Source organism: Alexandromys fortis, unplaced genomic scaffold (assembly GCF_014885135.2).
Source record: "Alexandromys fortis isolate MF-2015 unplaced genomic scaffold, M_Fortis_MF-2015_v1.1 scaffold_17, whole genome shotgun sequence".
Lineage (NCBI taxonomy): Eukaryota > Metazoa > Chordata > Mammalia > Rodentia > Cricetidae > Alexandromys > Alexandromys fortis.
The window spans coordinates 4,716,353-4,734,274 of NW_026067896.1; the positions used below are offsets into that span (position 1 = coordinate 4,716,353).

Genomic DNA, 17,922 nt, shown 5'->3' on the forward strand with positions numbered 1-17,922 from the left:
TGGTTTTTATTACATTGGCAATGCAATTACCATCCAGAAAACTTCCTAGGTAGTCAAAACATTTTTTAGCAAAAATGTTCCACCTTCTGCTATTATCATCTTATTATCTACACATATGCAAGCCGGTAAGGGTTGTCTGCCTGGAGACTGGGATTCTTTCTACACAGATATACTCATTTTTTTACTCGTTTATTTTCTTGAGATGTTTTTTCTATATATGTTCCAGACTAGAATTGACCCTCACAACTCTTTTTCCTTCAACTTTCTAAATTTTAAAGTTAAAGAGACCTGGGGACTGGAGAGATGGCTCAGTGGTTAAGAGCACTGCTGCTCTTCCAGAGGACCCAGGTTCAATTCCCACCACCCACATGGGGGCTCACAACCATCTACAGCAGAATCTGATGCCCTCCAAAGGTTCTGAGTTCAATCCCCAGCACCCATGTGGGAGCTCACAACCATCAACAGCAGAATCTCATGCCCTCTTCTGGCTTAAAGTCATACATGCAGATAGAGTCCTCATAAGAAAAGCAAATAAATAAATCATTAAAAAAAAGAATTAAAGGGATGTACCACTATATACAGTTTGCATCTTTTCTTTTTAAATTAATTTCAGGGCCAGACATGACAGTGCACACATGTAATTTAGCATTCAGGAGGCGGGGGTTGCCAAGTTTGTGACCAGTCTGTTCTAGAGCAGGGACACCCTGTTGCAAAAATAAATAAATCAAGCTAGGGTTATGGCACACACCTGTTATCCCAGCACTCAGGAGATAAAGCAAGAGGATCAGGAGGTCAAGGACATACTTATTCACGTAGCAAATTCAAGATTAATCTGTGCTGTATGAGAGCTTGTCTCAAAAAGAGGAAATTAAAAATACAGAGATAAAAGAATTCAAATAAATGAATTCAATGAAATGAATGAATAATGACTAACTAAATAACTTTATATTCCACAGCTTTATTTTGAAGAAAATCTAAGTATATTCATGAATAGTTTATAATATAAATATGAAATTTCTTTATCTGTTTTAATGTGTACCAGATTGTCAGTCAAAAGTTAAAAAGCAGCTGTCTTTCATTCATTTCTGAATATTGCTTTGAAACATTTTATCATGCTGGTTGGTTTGAATTCTTTTTAAGATTTATTTGTTTGCTTGGTTATTTATTTAATGTGCGTTGCTGTTTTGTCTGTATCTATTGTGTGTGTGTGTCGGGGGGGGGATTCAAATGTTCTGGAAGGTTGTGGGATGCCCTGTATGCTGGGAATTGAACTCAGGTCCTCTGGAAGAGCAGCTAGTGGTTTTAACTGCTGAGCCATCTCTCCAGCCCTGTTCTGATTTTCCTATTTTGCTCCATATCCGACTTGCTTTGGTTTGGAGCTGCAACCTGGAGTGAGTGGGCACATATACAGAAGTGTGCCATAGGAAGGAATCCTGCAGGCTGGCTCTGCCCTGGAAGCTTTCATAAATCTCGTGAATTATAATTGAAAAAAAATGGCCCAAGGTAGCAAAAGTGATGGAATGAGTAAGAAATTGTATCAGATACTTTGAAATTTAAAAAATATTTTTTCTTTTTTTTTAATTATTATTACTTTTATATTAGGGGCATAGATATTCAGGATTGAGATGTCATCCTGATGAATTGTTCCTGTTATGAGTATAAAGTGTCCATCTCGATCTCTTCTGATTGATTTTAGTTTGAAGTCAGTTTTGTTGGAAATTAGTATGGCCACACCTGCTTTTTTGTTAGGACCATTTGCTTGAAAGACCTTTTCCCAACCTTTTACTCTGAGTAGATGCCTGTCTTTGTGGTTGAGATGTGTTTCTTGCAAACAGCAGAATGTTGGATCCTGTTTTCGTATCCAATCCCTTAGCCTGTGCCTTTTTATAGGTGAATTGAGACCATTAATATTAAGTGATATTAGTGACCAGTGGTTGTTTACTCCGGTTATTCTTACTGTTTTTGGTAGTAGAGTTTGTGTGTGTCCCTTCTTTGAGTTGTGCTGGTGAAGGTTCGCTAGATTCCTGAGTTATTGTAGTCAGTGTTGGCAATGTTGGATTCCTTGGGTTGCGATTTTCCTTCTATTACTTTCTGTAGCGCTGGATTTGTGGCTACGTATTGTTTAAATTTGTTCTTATCCTGGAATGTCTTGTTTTCTCCATTGATAGTGAATACTAGCTTGGCTGGGTATAGAATTACTTTATAAATAATACAAGTCAAAGTTTACACTTCCTCCCCTCCTGTCACTTCCCTCCCGCTCCCCCACATACCCTTCCCCCCACCCCTTCCAGTCCTAAGAGAGGGCAAAGTACCCTGCCCTGTGGGAAGTCCAAGGACCTTCCCCTTTATCCAGGCTTAGGAAGGTATGCATTCAAATAGAATAGGACCCCAAAAATGCCAGTACACGTAGTAGAGACAAATCCCAGTGCCATTATCATTGGCCCCTCAGTCTTCCCCCAATGTTAGCCACATTCAGAGTCTGGTTTGATCACATGCTCATTCAGTCCCAGTCCAGCTGGAGTTGGTGAGCTCCCATTAGCTCAGGCACACTGTCTCTGTGGGTGGACCAACCCCTTGTGGTCCTGAAGAACCACTTGTACAGAGAAAATGTTCCAAGACTAAATTCAGTTTCATTAAATATCCTGAATTTTCCCCTTAAACATTCTTGAGGGATTACTAAAACTTAATGCACTTTCATTTTTAGATTATCTGAATTGTTTGCTTCCTCTTTTAACTTCTTGAAATTAGAACATAATTGTATCAATTTGCCATTCCCTTTCCTTTCTTGAACTATTTACATGCACCCTCTTGCCTTTTCTAGTATACATAATTTTTTATATATGCATATATTCCTAAATATATAAACACCACCTGCTCAGCATGGATGGTCTTACATGTGTGTAAATTCTTGCTTTCTTGTCCTGGGCTGTTTCTAATTTGTGTCTCAAGCTGCATGTGCTAGCTGCCCGCTATGGCGGCTCCTCTTATGGTCCTGAAACTCAGTGTCAGGATGCAGTTTCCTCTTCAAATGCCGTCAGTGTCCAGCACAGCCCTCTGCCTAGTGAAGCAGAGGATTGGATAAATCCAGAAAGTTACAAATCAAAAATTCGATCTACTTTAAACCTTGATTAAAAATTTAAACTACTCAAAAATGGAACTGGAAGGGATTATTAAATCACTTTTTAAAGTACAATGGAATTGTTTCCCTAAATTTTAAATGGACAAATGGAGTTTTCTAGTTGATGTGCTGTACTTTTTGATAAAACAGTGGCTACCCTTCTTAAAACAATGTTTCTATGTCTGTAATAAAATGAAGTAAATAAATTAGGATTAATAGGAAAAATGCTTCTACTGTGGTACAAACCAAACTTGAGAACTCCAATAAATACGGAAGCATGTTAAATCTAACACTTATTTCTGCTCCCTGCCTTCCGTTGTTGCTGTTGAGATTACACGTGCATTCTTGTTATAAAGGAAGGCCTACTCCAGTGTAGCCAGAGACGCTGGGCTTTCTTTTGTCCACGCTGGGGTAATCCTTGTGGGACCGTGGCGTCTCTCAGTGCTGCTGTGACTTTTAACCCCAAGCCTTAACTGACTGCTCTCTTCTTTGCTGGTGCTGGGCACTGAAATTGTAGCTTGACCTTGTATGCTGCACAGTTTAAAGCAGGACAGCTTCGATTACTGTGACAGCATTTATTAGGAAACTCTGCCTCCTGCTGTGGTCTTTTCATCTTTCACGCATTAGCCTATGTTCACTCAGTATGTTTTGATTATATTTCTATTATTTGTGGTAATGAAGATGTCTACAAACAGATGAAAATTCCTTATAGTTATCAAAACATTTGCACTAAGGAAAGAACAGTCTTTATGATGGGGTATTTTTTCCTAAGGTGGGGATATTTGTTCTATAAACAGTACCTTTTGATATGTGCGCGCGCGCACACACACACACACACACACACACACTTGAGAAAATGCTTGGTTAGGTGCGAAGAGTTGAGCTTTGCAACACTGAGCAGGTGGCAGTCTCCTGTTGAGATCACTATAGACACTTGGCTAAGTTTTGCCACCAAATGCCCTGTGGGAGAAAAGCTTACCATTACCCTAAGATCACAATTAGTCCTTGAAACAAATGTAAAGTTTGGTATTCATCATTGCAGGTTTTTAGGGATGTGAGAAATACAGCGGAAGCTAGTGGTGAACCTCTTGGTTTTCCTGATCTGCTGCAGGGGGGGCCTTGCACCAAGACACGGGTCACAAGTTATCGACCACATTTATTTCCAAAAAGAGTGTTTCTTCTAAAATAGAATTTCAGAAGAACAGAATTATAAATTTTATATTCTAATTCCATTTAATTCATCCTTTTAATTGTAATCAAATGTGTATGAACATTATGACATTTTTGATCGTGACACTGTCCTCTATGCCGAGCATGCTCTCCAGCCCTTCCCATGTTTGGATGAACTTATGTAAACATATTGAACTTGACATAAAGTCACAGTTTGATTCAATAGTAAAAGGTTTTAAAATGATTTTACTTCTGTTTTATTCTCTGACTTTAAAGTATTATTGAAGATATGAAATAATATAGGATAAATCTGGTACTTTTTCTAATAGAATTTGTTTTCCATACTGCATGACATTTAATTCACGACACTGAGGATAGTGTGTCCTTTCGTCTCCTTACTTTTCTCCAATTGCCCATTTTTTCATTTTCAAAAATCAGAGTGTATTTCTAGGTAAAGTGGGACCAGTTGTGACATTGCTTGCTCTCCCTGCCATCTATAGGTACTTTCTTTACTGGGGTTGTAATAGGCTCAGGAGGTGGCTGTTGGAAATAGATTTGGGTACATATGCTTCTTTTGAGTTCTAGAGCAAAAGTTAATGTTTTTAGATTTGTCTTCCAAGTCATAGAACCAAATTATATCCATTTATTGATCTCATTATGCATCTCATTATGGTGTATAAACATTATTGTAGCTGCCAAGAGATGTGTCCATCATTTTTGGCCATATAGGTGTAAGTATTCTTGCTTCAACAAAAGTTGAGTTTTAGTGGTTGGAGAGGTCTGTTTTTCATTTTTATGTTGGAATTCCAGTTTGATCCGATAGCTGTCTGGGCTGTTTGGTCTAACTGAAGCTCCTGAGACAGTGGGGAGTGACCAGTTCTCTGCAGTGTTCTCCGTGACCTTGTGTTCACGGTGTCAGGCTGTCAGCGTGCTCTGCCAGTGCTATTAGTGCCTTTGTGTCTTGCTCTATTTGCTGATAAACATCCTACATAACTTTCTCTTCTGGAAAGTGCGAGGAATCACTGTCAAATGTCTTCAATCTAGGATACCCCACACAGTTCACGTGTTTTCTTCATTTTGGAAAGCAGGTAGCTGGGGTTACAAAGGTTATAACCATTTTGAGCAGCTCAGTTATAATTCAGCTGCTGGTAATTACTAGTAAAATCAGACTCGGGTTCTTTAGAACTTTTTAAGCTTAGTCAGAATTTTCAAGATGTGTTGGGAAAAATTCTTTTTTGCATACACATTAATTTTAAGCAATTCTTTTTTTTTTTTTCAAAATCAGTTTGATGCATCATGACCAAATAGCAGAAAGGCATTAAAGATCAACTGAGCTGCTTTTTGACTAACATTTCAGGGATTGTGAAGCAGCAGATAGACAGCCATATCACAGATCCAGATCAACAGAACAGCGGCCTCTCCTAGAGCGGACCACCACCCGCTCCAGATCCTCTGAACGTCCTGATACAAACCTCATGAGGTCGATGCCTTCATTAATGACTGGAAGATCTGCCCCTCCTTCACCTGCCTTATCGAGGTGAAAGATAAATCGATCAGACTAACTTCCCTGTCTGCTCTGCCAACACGCCATTTTATTTTCCCGACAGCTAACTGGTCTCTGTCATTCCTGGCTGGTCACCAGTCTAAGTCGATACTAACCGTGTCAGTGCGTACACACTATTTATATCCGGCGGATATGATAGTGTCATCACCATTGTGTTCTGTTTCTCAACTGTCCGGGTTGCATTTGTTCTGTGGTTTCTCATTAATCAGGAGTCCTGGGTAAATCCTGCCGTAACTATCATGTTCTTCCACAGAATGCGAAATGACTGTGCTCACTAGCCATGACCTTTCTGATGGTCATCATGACAGTAAATATTAGACAGAATTAGTTTCTACGAGCATTAATATTAGATAGCAGAATTTTCTTTAGCTGACTTTTAAGTTGCTCAGGATTTTTTTTTAGTAGATTTGTGAGATGTTTTCTAATAAAAATGAGTATTTAGTATAAAAAGTAAAAATCTGATTGGGTCAAAGGAGGAAGGTTAGTTATAAGAATTTGTATTATGGAAGAAAAAAATATAAAGTTTAAAATTAACTTGTAGAATTTTCTACTTGCTTTCACTTAAATAGATTAGGAGTCTTTATCACTAATTTCATGGGTTTTACTACAATCTCAGTGTGCATGTATGTGTGTATGTATTCATATTACACCAAAACATAAACATTTTTTGGTGTTTAAGTAACTGTTCAAATGTCCATACTTTGTCCTGTTCTCCTTTTAACCAGCAGCAATCCACGTTAAAAAACCCCGCTAATACAGCTATTACGTAAACCAGCTAATACCGAATTTACTTAGCGCTTGCTGAAAACGTATTGATGCTGCGTCTTGTAGGTCTCACCCTCGGACCGGGTCTGTCCAGACAAGTCCATCCAGTACTCCTGTAACAGGACGGAGGGGCCGGCAGCTGCCACAGCTCCCACCCAAGGGAACGTTGGAGAGAAGTAAGTTCTTAGTTTTTTTAATTATGTCAATAGGGGATACACAGGGGAGCTGGGGTGAATCGAGGTTCCTAGTGCCGTTGTGCTAATATCTCCCTGTATTTAGCTGTGTGTGTGACTTCATTTGACAGTAATTTGTGAATATAATATACATTGCATGTAAAAGTTTTACTTGGAGATAAAAAGAAGCAATCTTGTTTTACATTTCAAATTCTAAAGTAAATTTAAAAGTTAGCAGTAGTCTTCTGGAAGCGGCTGGATTATAGTGTCTTTGCTACATCTCGGATTATGTAATTGTGGGGGATTATGCCAAGTTTATTAGTAACTAGCTAAATCAGTTTTCACACACTGCAAAGGACTAGTGAGCTGGTGCGCAACAATGGTGATCCTTCTCGAAAGCGGGGTGTAAGCCTCAGGTAACCAGAACGCACACTCAAAGGTGCGTGTTCAGCTGATGTTTTCAGTTGTACATGTGCTAGAGCCAAGCTGACACACTTGAGCACTTCTCAGGCAGCTAGAAATCTTGATTCAGTTCTCTCTAAAAGCGTGGATAACGGAGCAGAATAATTTTCACATCTTTTATATCACAGTCCCTCTTTTTAGTAACTGTCTTTCAAAGCTATATATACTCAAATCACCATTTAAGTTTTCTTTAATAGACGGTATATTCTATAACTGAAATTTTCTGTTGTTTTTAACACCTATGCTTTGGTTCCCCGCCCCCCCCCCTTTGTTTTCATTTTATTTTGTTTCCCTAGACAATGGAGTCAAGGAGATAGACCCTTATGAAGGTCTGTACATAAAGAAGGATTTGTTTTGTGCTAAAAACCTTTTGGGGGGCTGTGCAAACAAAAATAAACCCGACTGCAATTGATGTCTCTTCACTTATATAGTTTTTATACAATTAAATTATTTCGTTTCTAGTTTCTAATAAAGTACTAAGATTTTATTTTCTGTGGAAAAAACACCCTGGAATTAAATTTTGATTCATGCAGGAGTTCAAAGAGTTTAATTTCCTTTAAGTAACTAGATAATATTTGTTCTTATAAAACATTTAATTTACCTTTGGAACAAAAATCTGGATTTTGAATAAGATTATAACCAGGGATATCAATTGCAGTCTGTGTTTATGCCACTGAGGGCACAGACATAGTCTTGCTATATTTATCATTTTATCTTTCATTTTGTATTTCTGATGATCTTTTTATAATTAACTTTGACTTCCTACAAAAGAAGCTGTTGAGTTAGGTAGTGGTTGTGGCTGTTACTTGTTGTAGCAAGTCTGCTTAGAGTGTATCAAGGATGAATATGACACTTTTATGCATTTATTACCAAACACTGCATCATATCTCAAGAATAAATACTGAGTCGTAGTGTGTGGACTGCTATACATTTGCTAGTACAATAAAATCTGCTAGTTTTAGAATTTTGAAACTGCTGGCTGTATTTTTTACTGCTGAGTCTCCAGCACATAAATGATGCTTGACTGGAACAAATATTGATTGAGTTGAAAATGAAAGACGGTCTTAGAAAGTGAAATGGTACCTCAAATGGTATATGGATTGCCGCGGAGAACTTGAAGTGTATGTTTATGGGCATCTTTATGTCCGCATGTGACACATTTACAACCAATTTATACATGGATTGCACAGAGCACAAATCTATCTTTGTCTTTCTGATGTAAGTCACGCTCTTGTTGGTTGTGACTGAGTGGCTATCCGCGTCTGTGGTTGCTTCTGCTTCTCGCCTGCCATGATCCTCAACCGCAGTGCGGTTGTGGTTGACACTCTCATGGTCAGTCGGATAGAAAGACATCTGTGGCGTTGCCGTAACCCTTGGATATTTCCATAAGACTAAAGGCTTGTGCTTTTAAACTATTTTTCATTCGACAAGTGTGCCATTTTTGTCCCCTCAAAAGCGTTAAAGCTTCCGTTTTAGAATCTTTCATAGTGAATAAAGTCTGGATAGCTTTATTCGGTGCACTGCTAGGTATGGAAGAAAACCATCCTAACTGGTGAAGGGAAATGTAGGCTGACAGATTCAAAGACTTGTATGGATGTTGTCTTTACTGGTTTGGTTTTTCAGGTAGAATACATTAAAACCACTAAAATATCATCAACAATTTCCATTAATATCTCTAATTATGATTTTATTTCATAATTTGTATTACTTAGTGGTACTGGCTGGTGTGCAGCAGCATTTGCAGACATGCTAGTGTTGAGTCTTCAGAGACCCATGAGCCTGTACCTCCATCAGCTTATAAGAACACAGTGAATCCCTCCTCTGCAGGTGCCTAACCTCTAACCAAAGCTGAGGGTGCAGTCGTCCAAAAAAACTATCAATTGATAGTCCAAGGTTTTGACCTTCTGAATGCTTGTTAGATCTTGCCACCAATGACATTTCTACTTTAAACATATGAAGTATTTATTCTACATTTAGCAACTAAAAAAACTCTAATCTAACTATGGTTTAAGTATGTTTTTGTCTAGTAACTAAGTTCATTAAAATATTATATATTTTGGGTTTGAGGTTGATGTTTTTTCAAACTCTTTACAAAGATGTGTAACATGCGAATTCTCCAGAAAGTGAGATGTATTCCACAGTGAAAAGCATTATGGTTACTATCTTCTCAAATCGTACGTGGCTCTATTGCCATTCTGTAAAAATTGGTTTTTATTAGGTCAGGTGGTGGTGATGAACCACATCTTTAATTCCAGCACTTGGGCTGCAGAGGCAGGTGGATCCCTGTGAGTTCAAGGCCAGTCTGGTCTACAGAGTGAGTTCCAGGAAAGCCAGGGGCTACACAGAGAAACCCTGTCTCACAAAACCAAATTAAAAAAAAAGTTTATAATGTTATGGTGTTCTTCCTAGAAGCAAATGTATGTAATATTTTCCTAATAATATGCCTCCTATAGAGGTAAAGAACTGTGCCTTCCTTACATAGCCACCCGCATATTGCAAATCTTCTAGGGGATAATGGTTTGTTTCCCAAGTCAGGACCACTGTGACTGTGATGTTTCATTATCAGTAGACAGATTTGCTTTCAAAGGCGTGTCTAAATGCAATATATCATGTGCTTTTCTTGTTATAAATATCCACTTTTCATGAAAAAGAATTTGTTTGTTAATATTTTAAACTAACAACCAGACCCCTGGTCTTGTCTTTTTCTTTCACTTTGGCAAATATAGAAGTTAACGAAGAAATTGGGCATGTGGAAGAAGAGGGGGTAGAAAAGGAGGGAGAAGAGGTCAAGGAAGGTCTGTTTGTGTGTCTTCTAATTAAGTTAATATGAAATTTCATAATTTCATAAGCAATACTTTAGGACTATCTCATCAACTTCAGAGTAATTTGGCCAATTGTTTGAATAGTCTTTAAGATCCAAATATACTAGAATCATAAACAATATCTTTGGCCTAAATATATACGTTATTTACCTCAGCTTTTGCTTTACATTCTGGTTGCTTCTTTACCTCTTAATAAATCACCGTGGTCACCTCGCTCCTAGAGAGCTCTGTTTCCCTTATGCTTCCCTGAAGAAAGGAAATTCTATTTTCTTGACTAAGGGTTACAAATGTTCAAGAGGCAAATTTTAAGGACATTTGGAACTAAAACACTGCATTTATCTAACATTTCACAGACTGTGGTCACCTTCCCACTGTTTCACCCCTAGATAAGATCCCTTTCCTCTGGATTTCCCTTCTCTGTCCAAGCCAGGTCCTGCCATGCCCTGTCTAACAGCCATTCCTCTGTATGGCATCTGCTCCCTGGAGGGTGTGTGGATTTGGGGGTCTTCCGTTTTGTAATCACAGTATAATGGATGTCAGAGTCTGTCAGAGGAAAATATTATATATTCAATATATTCACAAACACATTTATCTAATTTTATTGACATGTCACTATATTTACTTAAATCTGAGAATTGGATGCTGATCTCTAAGTTGAGGTCTTGGATTTTAACTTTCTATGAAATTGGCAGAATAACTTTAAACCTATTTTTGTTAAGTCTTTAATGAATCTTTTCTCTTCTCTCACTATCTGAATTTATGTGTGAGTTTTAAAGTTAGGCTGTGCCCTTTCCCTTCTTTTCATCATTGTAAGAATACAATGCCCTTGTATGTATTTACCCAAGATATATTTTCATGAATATGTTATCTGAACGAATTTGTAGCTTTTAAAACAAAAAGACATTATACCAATAATGTTCTAATTTATCAAGAGGAGAAATTATCAATATGTATCTAATAATAGAAACAAAGGTGATGTTCTTAGTTGCTTGGTTATAGAAATATATACTTATAAACCATTCTGAATGTCAAATAGTCTCAGCACTAGAATTCCAAATGCCTTTCATTTCCTGACTGATACAGAGTTAAAGTTTAATGAACTGGGGTGCTATAGAGTAATTTCCATTTTCGTTTATTTGAAGAGCTAATGTTTCTGTTTTCCTATCCTTTTAGATCTCATATTAATGCACTCAACTTCTGAGTCTTTCACACTTTATGAATTGGCCCTAATTGTGATTTTAAAGATAGCAGTAAATTGAAGATTTCAGCAATATCAATATCTCTTTTGTTTTGTCCCTTAACATAAAGAAGAATTACATTTTTAAAACCAATTCTTTACCTGTGGCTTATTCTCAAGTAATTAGTAAATTACATCACTAGTATCATAGCAAAACAGAACTATCTAGCACATAACTATAATTCAAGGTTTTTTGTCATGGTGACTTTGGCTCCTTGTGCTAGAGACTAGGGAGCCTATGCTGCATCTGCTTTATTCTGTGTGCGCAGTGTGTGGTGCGTGTTAAATGCATGCAGTTATTTTCCCAGTGCATGTTTGATTCTTTTTGGAGTGCTTACTTTTTATTTGTATTGTTAATGATCTTAATTACTAATTATTGTTATCTGGTTTCAATGTTAAAGACAATGGGGAAGAAACATCAAGCTTACCTAATAATGGGAAAAAAGGCAAGTCGGAATGGCTTTCTGTGTAATAGATTCATTGTCTCCATATGTACATGTGTGTGAATATACTTTTGTAAGTTGTAGAGGTATAAGCCTTAGTGTTCCAACTTAAGTTATTTAGCATTAAAAATACTTGCTTGTATTTATTTCCAAATAGCTATTTAGCCTCTAATATGTTGATTCCGGGCTGATGATACAGCTCAGTGGCATAACATTTGTCTAACACACATGCACGCACGTACGCACACACACACATGCACACACGCACACACATACACGATGAAATAACTTATTGATGCCAATCCAGCCCTACTTTATTAAAATGTTCAGATTAAAATTAAAAAGATTTTTGTTTTGTTGCTCACATTTTGTTACAAAATTCTGAAGAAAATGGTGCTGGTACGTTATTCACTTTAAAAATACTATGTCGATTTTTTCAATATAGAAATTATTTTAAAACAGCATTATTTAAAATTCATTCTTAATATAGAATAAAGAATTGTGAGTTCAATAATGTCCAAAATCATAAGCATAAATAATCATTTATTTATGTGGGATTACCATTATATATACATGGAATAAAATCTGGCTGAGACAAATAAAAAGGTGACTGACTTTTAATATTTAAACTCGTGTTAAAATTGCTAAAGACTCAACTTCATAGCTTAGTATAACTGAATTCCAAAGATCAGACCTGTGTTTTGAGTAATTAATATCCAAGCATAACTATACATATTTATTTATAATGTCATAATTATATTATTAAATAAAATTAGCAGTCTTTACTATAACATTTGACCTTTTGCCATGGAACTAATTTATGATATGAATAATTTCTATTTTAATAACTTAGTTAAGATGACTTTTCATCTCAAATAGTGGTTCTTAACCTGTGGGTTGTGACCCCGTTAGGGGTCAATTGACATTTTAACAGGGGTTACCTAAGACTTTTGAAAATACAGATATTCACATTTTGATTCATAAAAGTAGCAAAATTACAGTTATGAAGAACCAGCGGAAGTGATTTTATGGTGGGGTCACCACAACATAGGAACTGTATTAAAGGTCACAGCATTAGGAAGTTGAGAACCACTGCTCTAAAATATATTCTTTTTTCTTGTTTTTTTTTAATTGATTGATTTTATTGAGCTTTACATTTTCTCTGCCCCGCTCCCTACCTCTCCCCTCCCCTTCAACCCTCTCCCATGGTCCTTATGCTCCCAGTTCACTCAGGAGATCTTGTCTTTTACTATTTCCCATGTAGATTAGATCTGTGTATGTCTCTCTTAGGGTCCTCATTGTTGTCTAGGTTCTCTGGGATTGTGAATTGTAGGCTGGTTTTCATTGATTTATGTTTAAAAGCCACTTATGAGTAAGTACATATGATATTTGTCTTTCTGCGTCTGGGCTACATCACTCAATATGATGTTTTCTAGCTCCATCCATTTGCCTACAAATTCAAGATGTCATTTTTTTCTGCTGTGTAGTACTCTATTGTGTAAATATACCACATTTTCCTTATCAATTCTTCGGTTGAGGGGCATTTAGGTGGTTTTCAGGTTCTAGCTATGACAAACAGTGCTGCTATGAACATAGTTGAGCACATGTCCTGGTGTTATGATTGAGCATACTTTGGGTATATACTTAAAAGTGGCAGGTTGTTTCTTAATTTTCTGAGAAATCGCAATACTGACATCCAAAGGGGCTGTACCACCTAGAACTCCCACCAGCAATGCAGGAGTGTTCCCTTACCCCACAACCTCTCCAGCATAAGTTGTCATCAGTGTTTTTGATCTTGGCCATTCTTACAGATGTAAGATGGAATCTCAGAATTGTTTTGATTTTCATTTCTCTGATGGCTAAGGATGTTGAACATTTCCTTAAGTGTCTTTCAGCCATTTTAGACTCCTCTGTTGAGCGTTCTCTGTTTAGGTCTGTACTCCACTAAAATATATTCTTCTCTGTATATATTTTCGTGAATAATGTTAACTGTGCCCCACATAAGGTATAATTTATCATTTATGTTCATAATTTTTAATAATAGAGACTGGTGATTATTATCTGTTCTGTGATATGATTTAAAAGGTGGGAGTAATGTAAAAATGGAAATGAAATTAAATCACATCTCATAATATGAAAAATTAGTATAAAATGGAAATGTGAACTCTCAATAGTGTATTTTTGATGCATTTATTGACCTCTGTGATGTTTCTTAGAACCTGTGACAGAAAACCTTCCATGTGTTCAGGTATAAACCAGTGGTCTGGAGAAACGCATCTTCATGTTTTCTTTTAGCTCTTGGGCTGCACCAGCTGTCAGTGCATTTGCTGCAATCTTGGGTTGAAGAACGTCTAAGTTTGTTAAGGTGGAATGTGGGTCAAAGACCTTCAGCTCTGACAGCCTGTTCTCTCTCCCGTTACTAGGATCCTTCCCTAAGCTGTCCAACCTCTGCTCTATGCCGTCTGCTTTCCTTCCCTTTCCCTGTGTGTAAGTGTTCCTCTTGATGATTATGGTCTCCCTTTTTATTCCTCACAAACTTCTTTCCCTGTGTGTAAGTGTTCCTCTTGATGATTATGGTCTCCCTTTTTATTCCTCACAAACTTCTTTGCCTTCTGTCCCTGGAAATGTTTTTATCACACATGAAGATTAATAGTTTTACTTGATCAGTCCTGTGTGTGCTATAACTAAGTCTAGCAAGACATAAATGTATAATGTTTGAAAGATAAGAACTTCGAATGTTATATAGGTAATCTCTCATTTTAATTAATATTTGGATCTTTGTTTCTACCTATTATTGAGGTCAAGTTATCTGCTGTTACATTTTATTGTGTTCTTGTATAACTTTGTATATATGCTTAATATTTATGAATATTCTAAGAGATGAGTAAGTTTTGAATAGTTGTGATATCTGTACAGTTGTTGGGCACATTTTTCCTCTACCATCTCTCCTATTACTTCATATTTTTCCATTCTCTAACAACTTGTTTGAATAATGCAGAGTATTGAGAGTTTCTACAACATTCAAATGGGATTATCTTTGAGGGGTCACCTGCTGTCACTATTATCACTTACATGTCTTCATGGGAACCAAGTACATGTGAAAGAACCACACCATGATTAGGAGATTCCAAAGGTGAGGGGCAGAGTAGTAGCATCTAGGAAGGATGAAGATGACGAACTGTCTGTTCTGTAAACTTACTTGCTGCTTAGATCTACTGTACATTTTCTTTTTGAAAATAATAATTTAGCTTATTTAAATTTCTTCAAATCATATTTTCATATAGTAAGTACTATGTTAGTGTTAGCTGTTATTACCATAGTTTCAGTGCGAGTCTTGGATGCTCTGAAGACGTGAGTTTTAGATTTAAAGTCAGATTTCATTATGACCATCATACTGAGTCAACTCTGTTGTTTTACACACACACGCGCATGTGCACACACACTCGCGCACACACACACACTCGCACACACACACATGAATAGGGTTTTTGTTGTTGTTTTTGTTGTTTTATTTTTTGAGACAGGATTTCTTTTTGTAACAGCCCTAGCTGTCCTGGAACTCACTCTAGTAGACCAGGCTGACCTTGAACTCACAGAGATCCGCCTCCCTCTGCCTCCCAGCCTCCCACAGTAGTTCTTTGCTGGTTCTATTCTTCATTAGCTAATTCAGATAAGAAACAATAGCAGAGTAGAAATAAATGGATTGGGTTAGAACTCATGTTATTTTATGATGCTTTAGTAATTCTCTGAACTTATTTCTACATGCTTTGTGTGTGTTTGAAATTAAGATATAGAATTTTTGAATACTTTTGCAACCCAGTTCTGTCTGAGGATTTTTCAATCCACTATTATGTTTCAAGTTTTACACTGTAAGTCAGATTTCTTGACTCTTCATCTTACTTTTCCTTCTAGGACTTTGGGAAGTTTGACGAGTCTCTTAATTCCACTGGGCTTCAGTGTCCTCTCATGTCAAATAAAATATCACATAGGATTTTCATTGAAACATGGTGGTTTTGGAGATATAGATGATGGAATCTAATGTCTCCCGCATTTTTATTTCCAATTAATTATTGTCTTGTTATTGTTTGATGAAACTGCATCATTTTAGAAAATGAGTGCATACAACTTAAATGACTATTAATGATTAACTATAATTGTGTACCTTACCATTTTATAAAAGCTTTTCCTGTGAAATGGGAAATGAGTTATAAAAGAGTATTTTGTTTCTTCAATGTGTACTTTTCAATGTATATTTGTCTATGGCGTTTCAAATTTAGTTAACTTTATAAATAAAGAAATGAAAACTAGATAGAAGGAGGGAAGAAAGAAATAAGAAAGATAAAGGAGAGGAGGAAGAAACAAAAGGCAGGTTACTAAGGAAATAGGCTGATAGCCTTGAATTCCTTGTAATAGCTGTTTGCTGCTGTATGCTATTTGGAACTTGTTAATATTTAGGCTGCTCATAATAGACAAGGATGTTGGTTCTTATCTTTGTTTTTCTTTTTGCCTTTTTGTATTCTTGCAGATGAAGTCAATGCAAAGAAATATAAGTAGCATTATTGTAATTTCAAAATATAATTGATATCTATACAGGAGTAGATTTTATTTGGAGTTGGGCAATATTTCCTAAGTACCTCATTCCCTTCCAGTGTAGATAAATCTCCACAAGTCTAAAGTTAGTACAGGAGTCAAGCATACTTTACAATATCAGAGTTTTCATCTTGTGCCTTTGGGCAGGATGGGTACTCAATCATACCCCAAAAATATAAATCATATATTTATGGAAAAGTAGCAAGATGGACTTGGAAGAAAATATACTAAAGACATATAATATTTTGGGTGTTTCAGTCTAATATTTTATGGCCCAAGGAAAGCAGAACTTTCAATAAGGAAGAAGAATATATTTAAGATTTTATCTCTCCATATATAACTGTGTAGCTAAATAAGTATAAACACATATTTTCTCATTTCTAACCTTAACCTTTCTTTCTGTATTTTTTAGAGAAGTCTTGCCTCTTTTATTTTACTGTCTCTGCCTTTTCTCAAATGATTTTGTTTATACTTCCAAATTCTTCTGTAGCTACCTAGGTTTAGGGAAAAGTTCCTTCAAGTTCAAGACCTTCACATCTACAGCATTGTTCTCTTCCTAAATATAATTTGTAGAGCATCTTTCCTAGAATCTCAAAGGCAGCTTAATCTTGGGAGATGATTTGGTGTAAAAGAAAGAACGCCCCAGGATTGCCTGTTTTGTGGGTTCTTTTGTTTCTGTTTTTTGAGAGAGTTTCACTGTAATTATAGGGTTGAACGTCAGAGGCTGAGGATCACTGCAAATTTGAGACCAGCCTGGTCTACAGAACACCAGACTACATAGTGAGAACCTATCCCAAAACTCAACACAACCCCAAGCCTTCTTGCAAATAATTGAAATACTGGGATTGTCTTCTACTTGACCACCCCATCTACCTGGTTGTTAGCAAGGCCTGCACTTTAGAACTTGGGTTCAAAGCTCTGTTTCACAGTATTCTAGCTCTCTAGACCCTTAGTTTATTAGTTCTTCTGAGACTAGGAAACAGCACCCTGCTTCTTTTGCCCACTTGCTACTGTGAGATGAGCAAACTCAGGTATGTGAAATTACTTGTTGACTAGGATAAGTATTTTGTTCTTTTTTTTATTGATTTTTATTGAGAAGTATTTTGTTCTTATACCTATCAGTCAGGTGCTTGGTTTCACAGCTGTTAAAACCAGCTGATGGAAGCTCTCCTCTGTGTTGTATAGTGTCTGTGTGCTGTATGAGCACTCTGAAGCATATAAATCATAATCTAGTCAATCCAGGAATCTGTGCTCTTTCAATCAGTTTTTATATGAGATTATCTGGTATGATGAAGGCTGCCTGAAATGCAGTTGCTTTGTAGATAATGTTCATGTCCTGGTTATATCCTTGTAACTTATCTGTCTTCAAATTAGCTAATTTAGTTAACCAATACTTAGTTTTCTCATCGACAGACAAAAAAAATACTAAAATAAAGTAATTTAGGAATTTCATATTTTAATTTAGGTTTACAATTGAATATCTATCAGTGAAATGTACAATTGGGATCTTCACAAAAATAATTTAGAATTTTACTAAATAAGCTTTTCTTTTTTATTTTTTTAATTTATTTATTTATT

The 17,922-nt window shown here is 36.5% G+C and overlaps 1 protein-coding gene across 12 annotated transcripts in view; it reads left to right on the forward strand.

Moving 5' to 3' along the window:
- Positions 1 to 17,922, forward strand: part of Rims2 (regulating synaptic membrane exocytosis 2) — a 373,273-nt gene that overhangs the window by 216,778 nt on the left and 138,573 nt on the right. For 8 of the 12 annotated variants that reach the window (XM_050162885.1, XM_050162839.1, XM_050162803.1 and 5 more), the window contains 2 exons: positions 5,646 to 5,825; positions 6,684 to 6,793. In XM_050162885.1, the coding sequence (XP_050018842.1) occupies positions 5,646 to 5,825; positions 6,684 to 6,793 (290 nt within the window). The remainder of the gene's footprint in view (positions 1 to 5,645; positions 5,826 to 6,683; positions 6,794 to 17,922) is intronic. The other 4 variants (XM_050162890.1, XM_050162873.1, XM_050162847.1 and 1 more) reach the window with 1 other exon arrangement.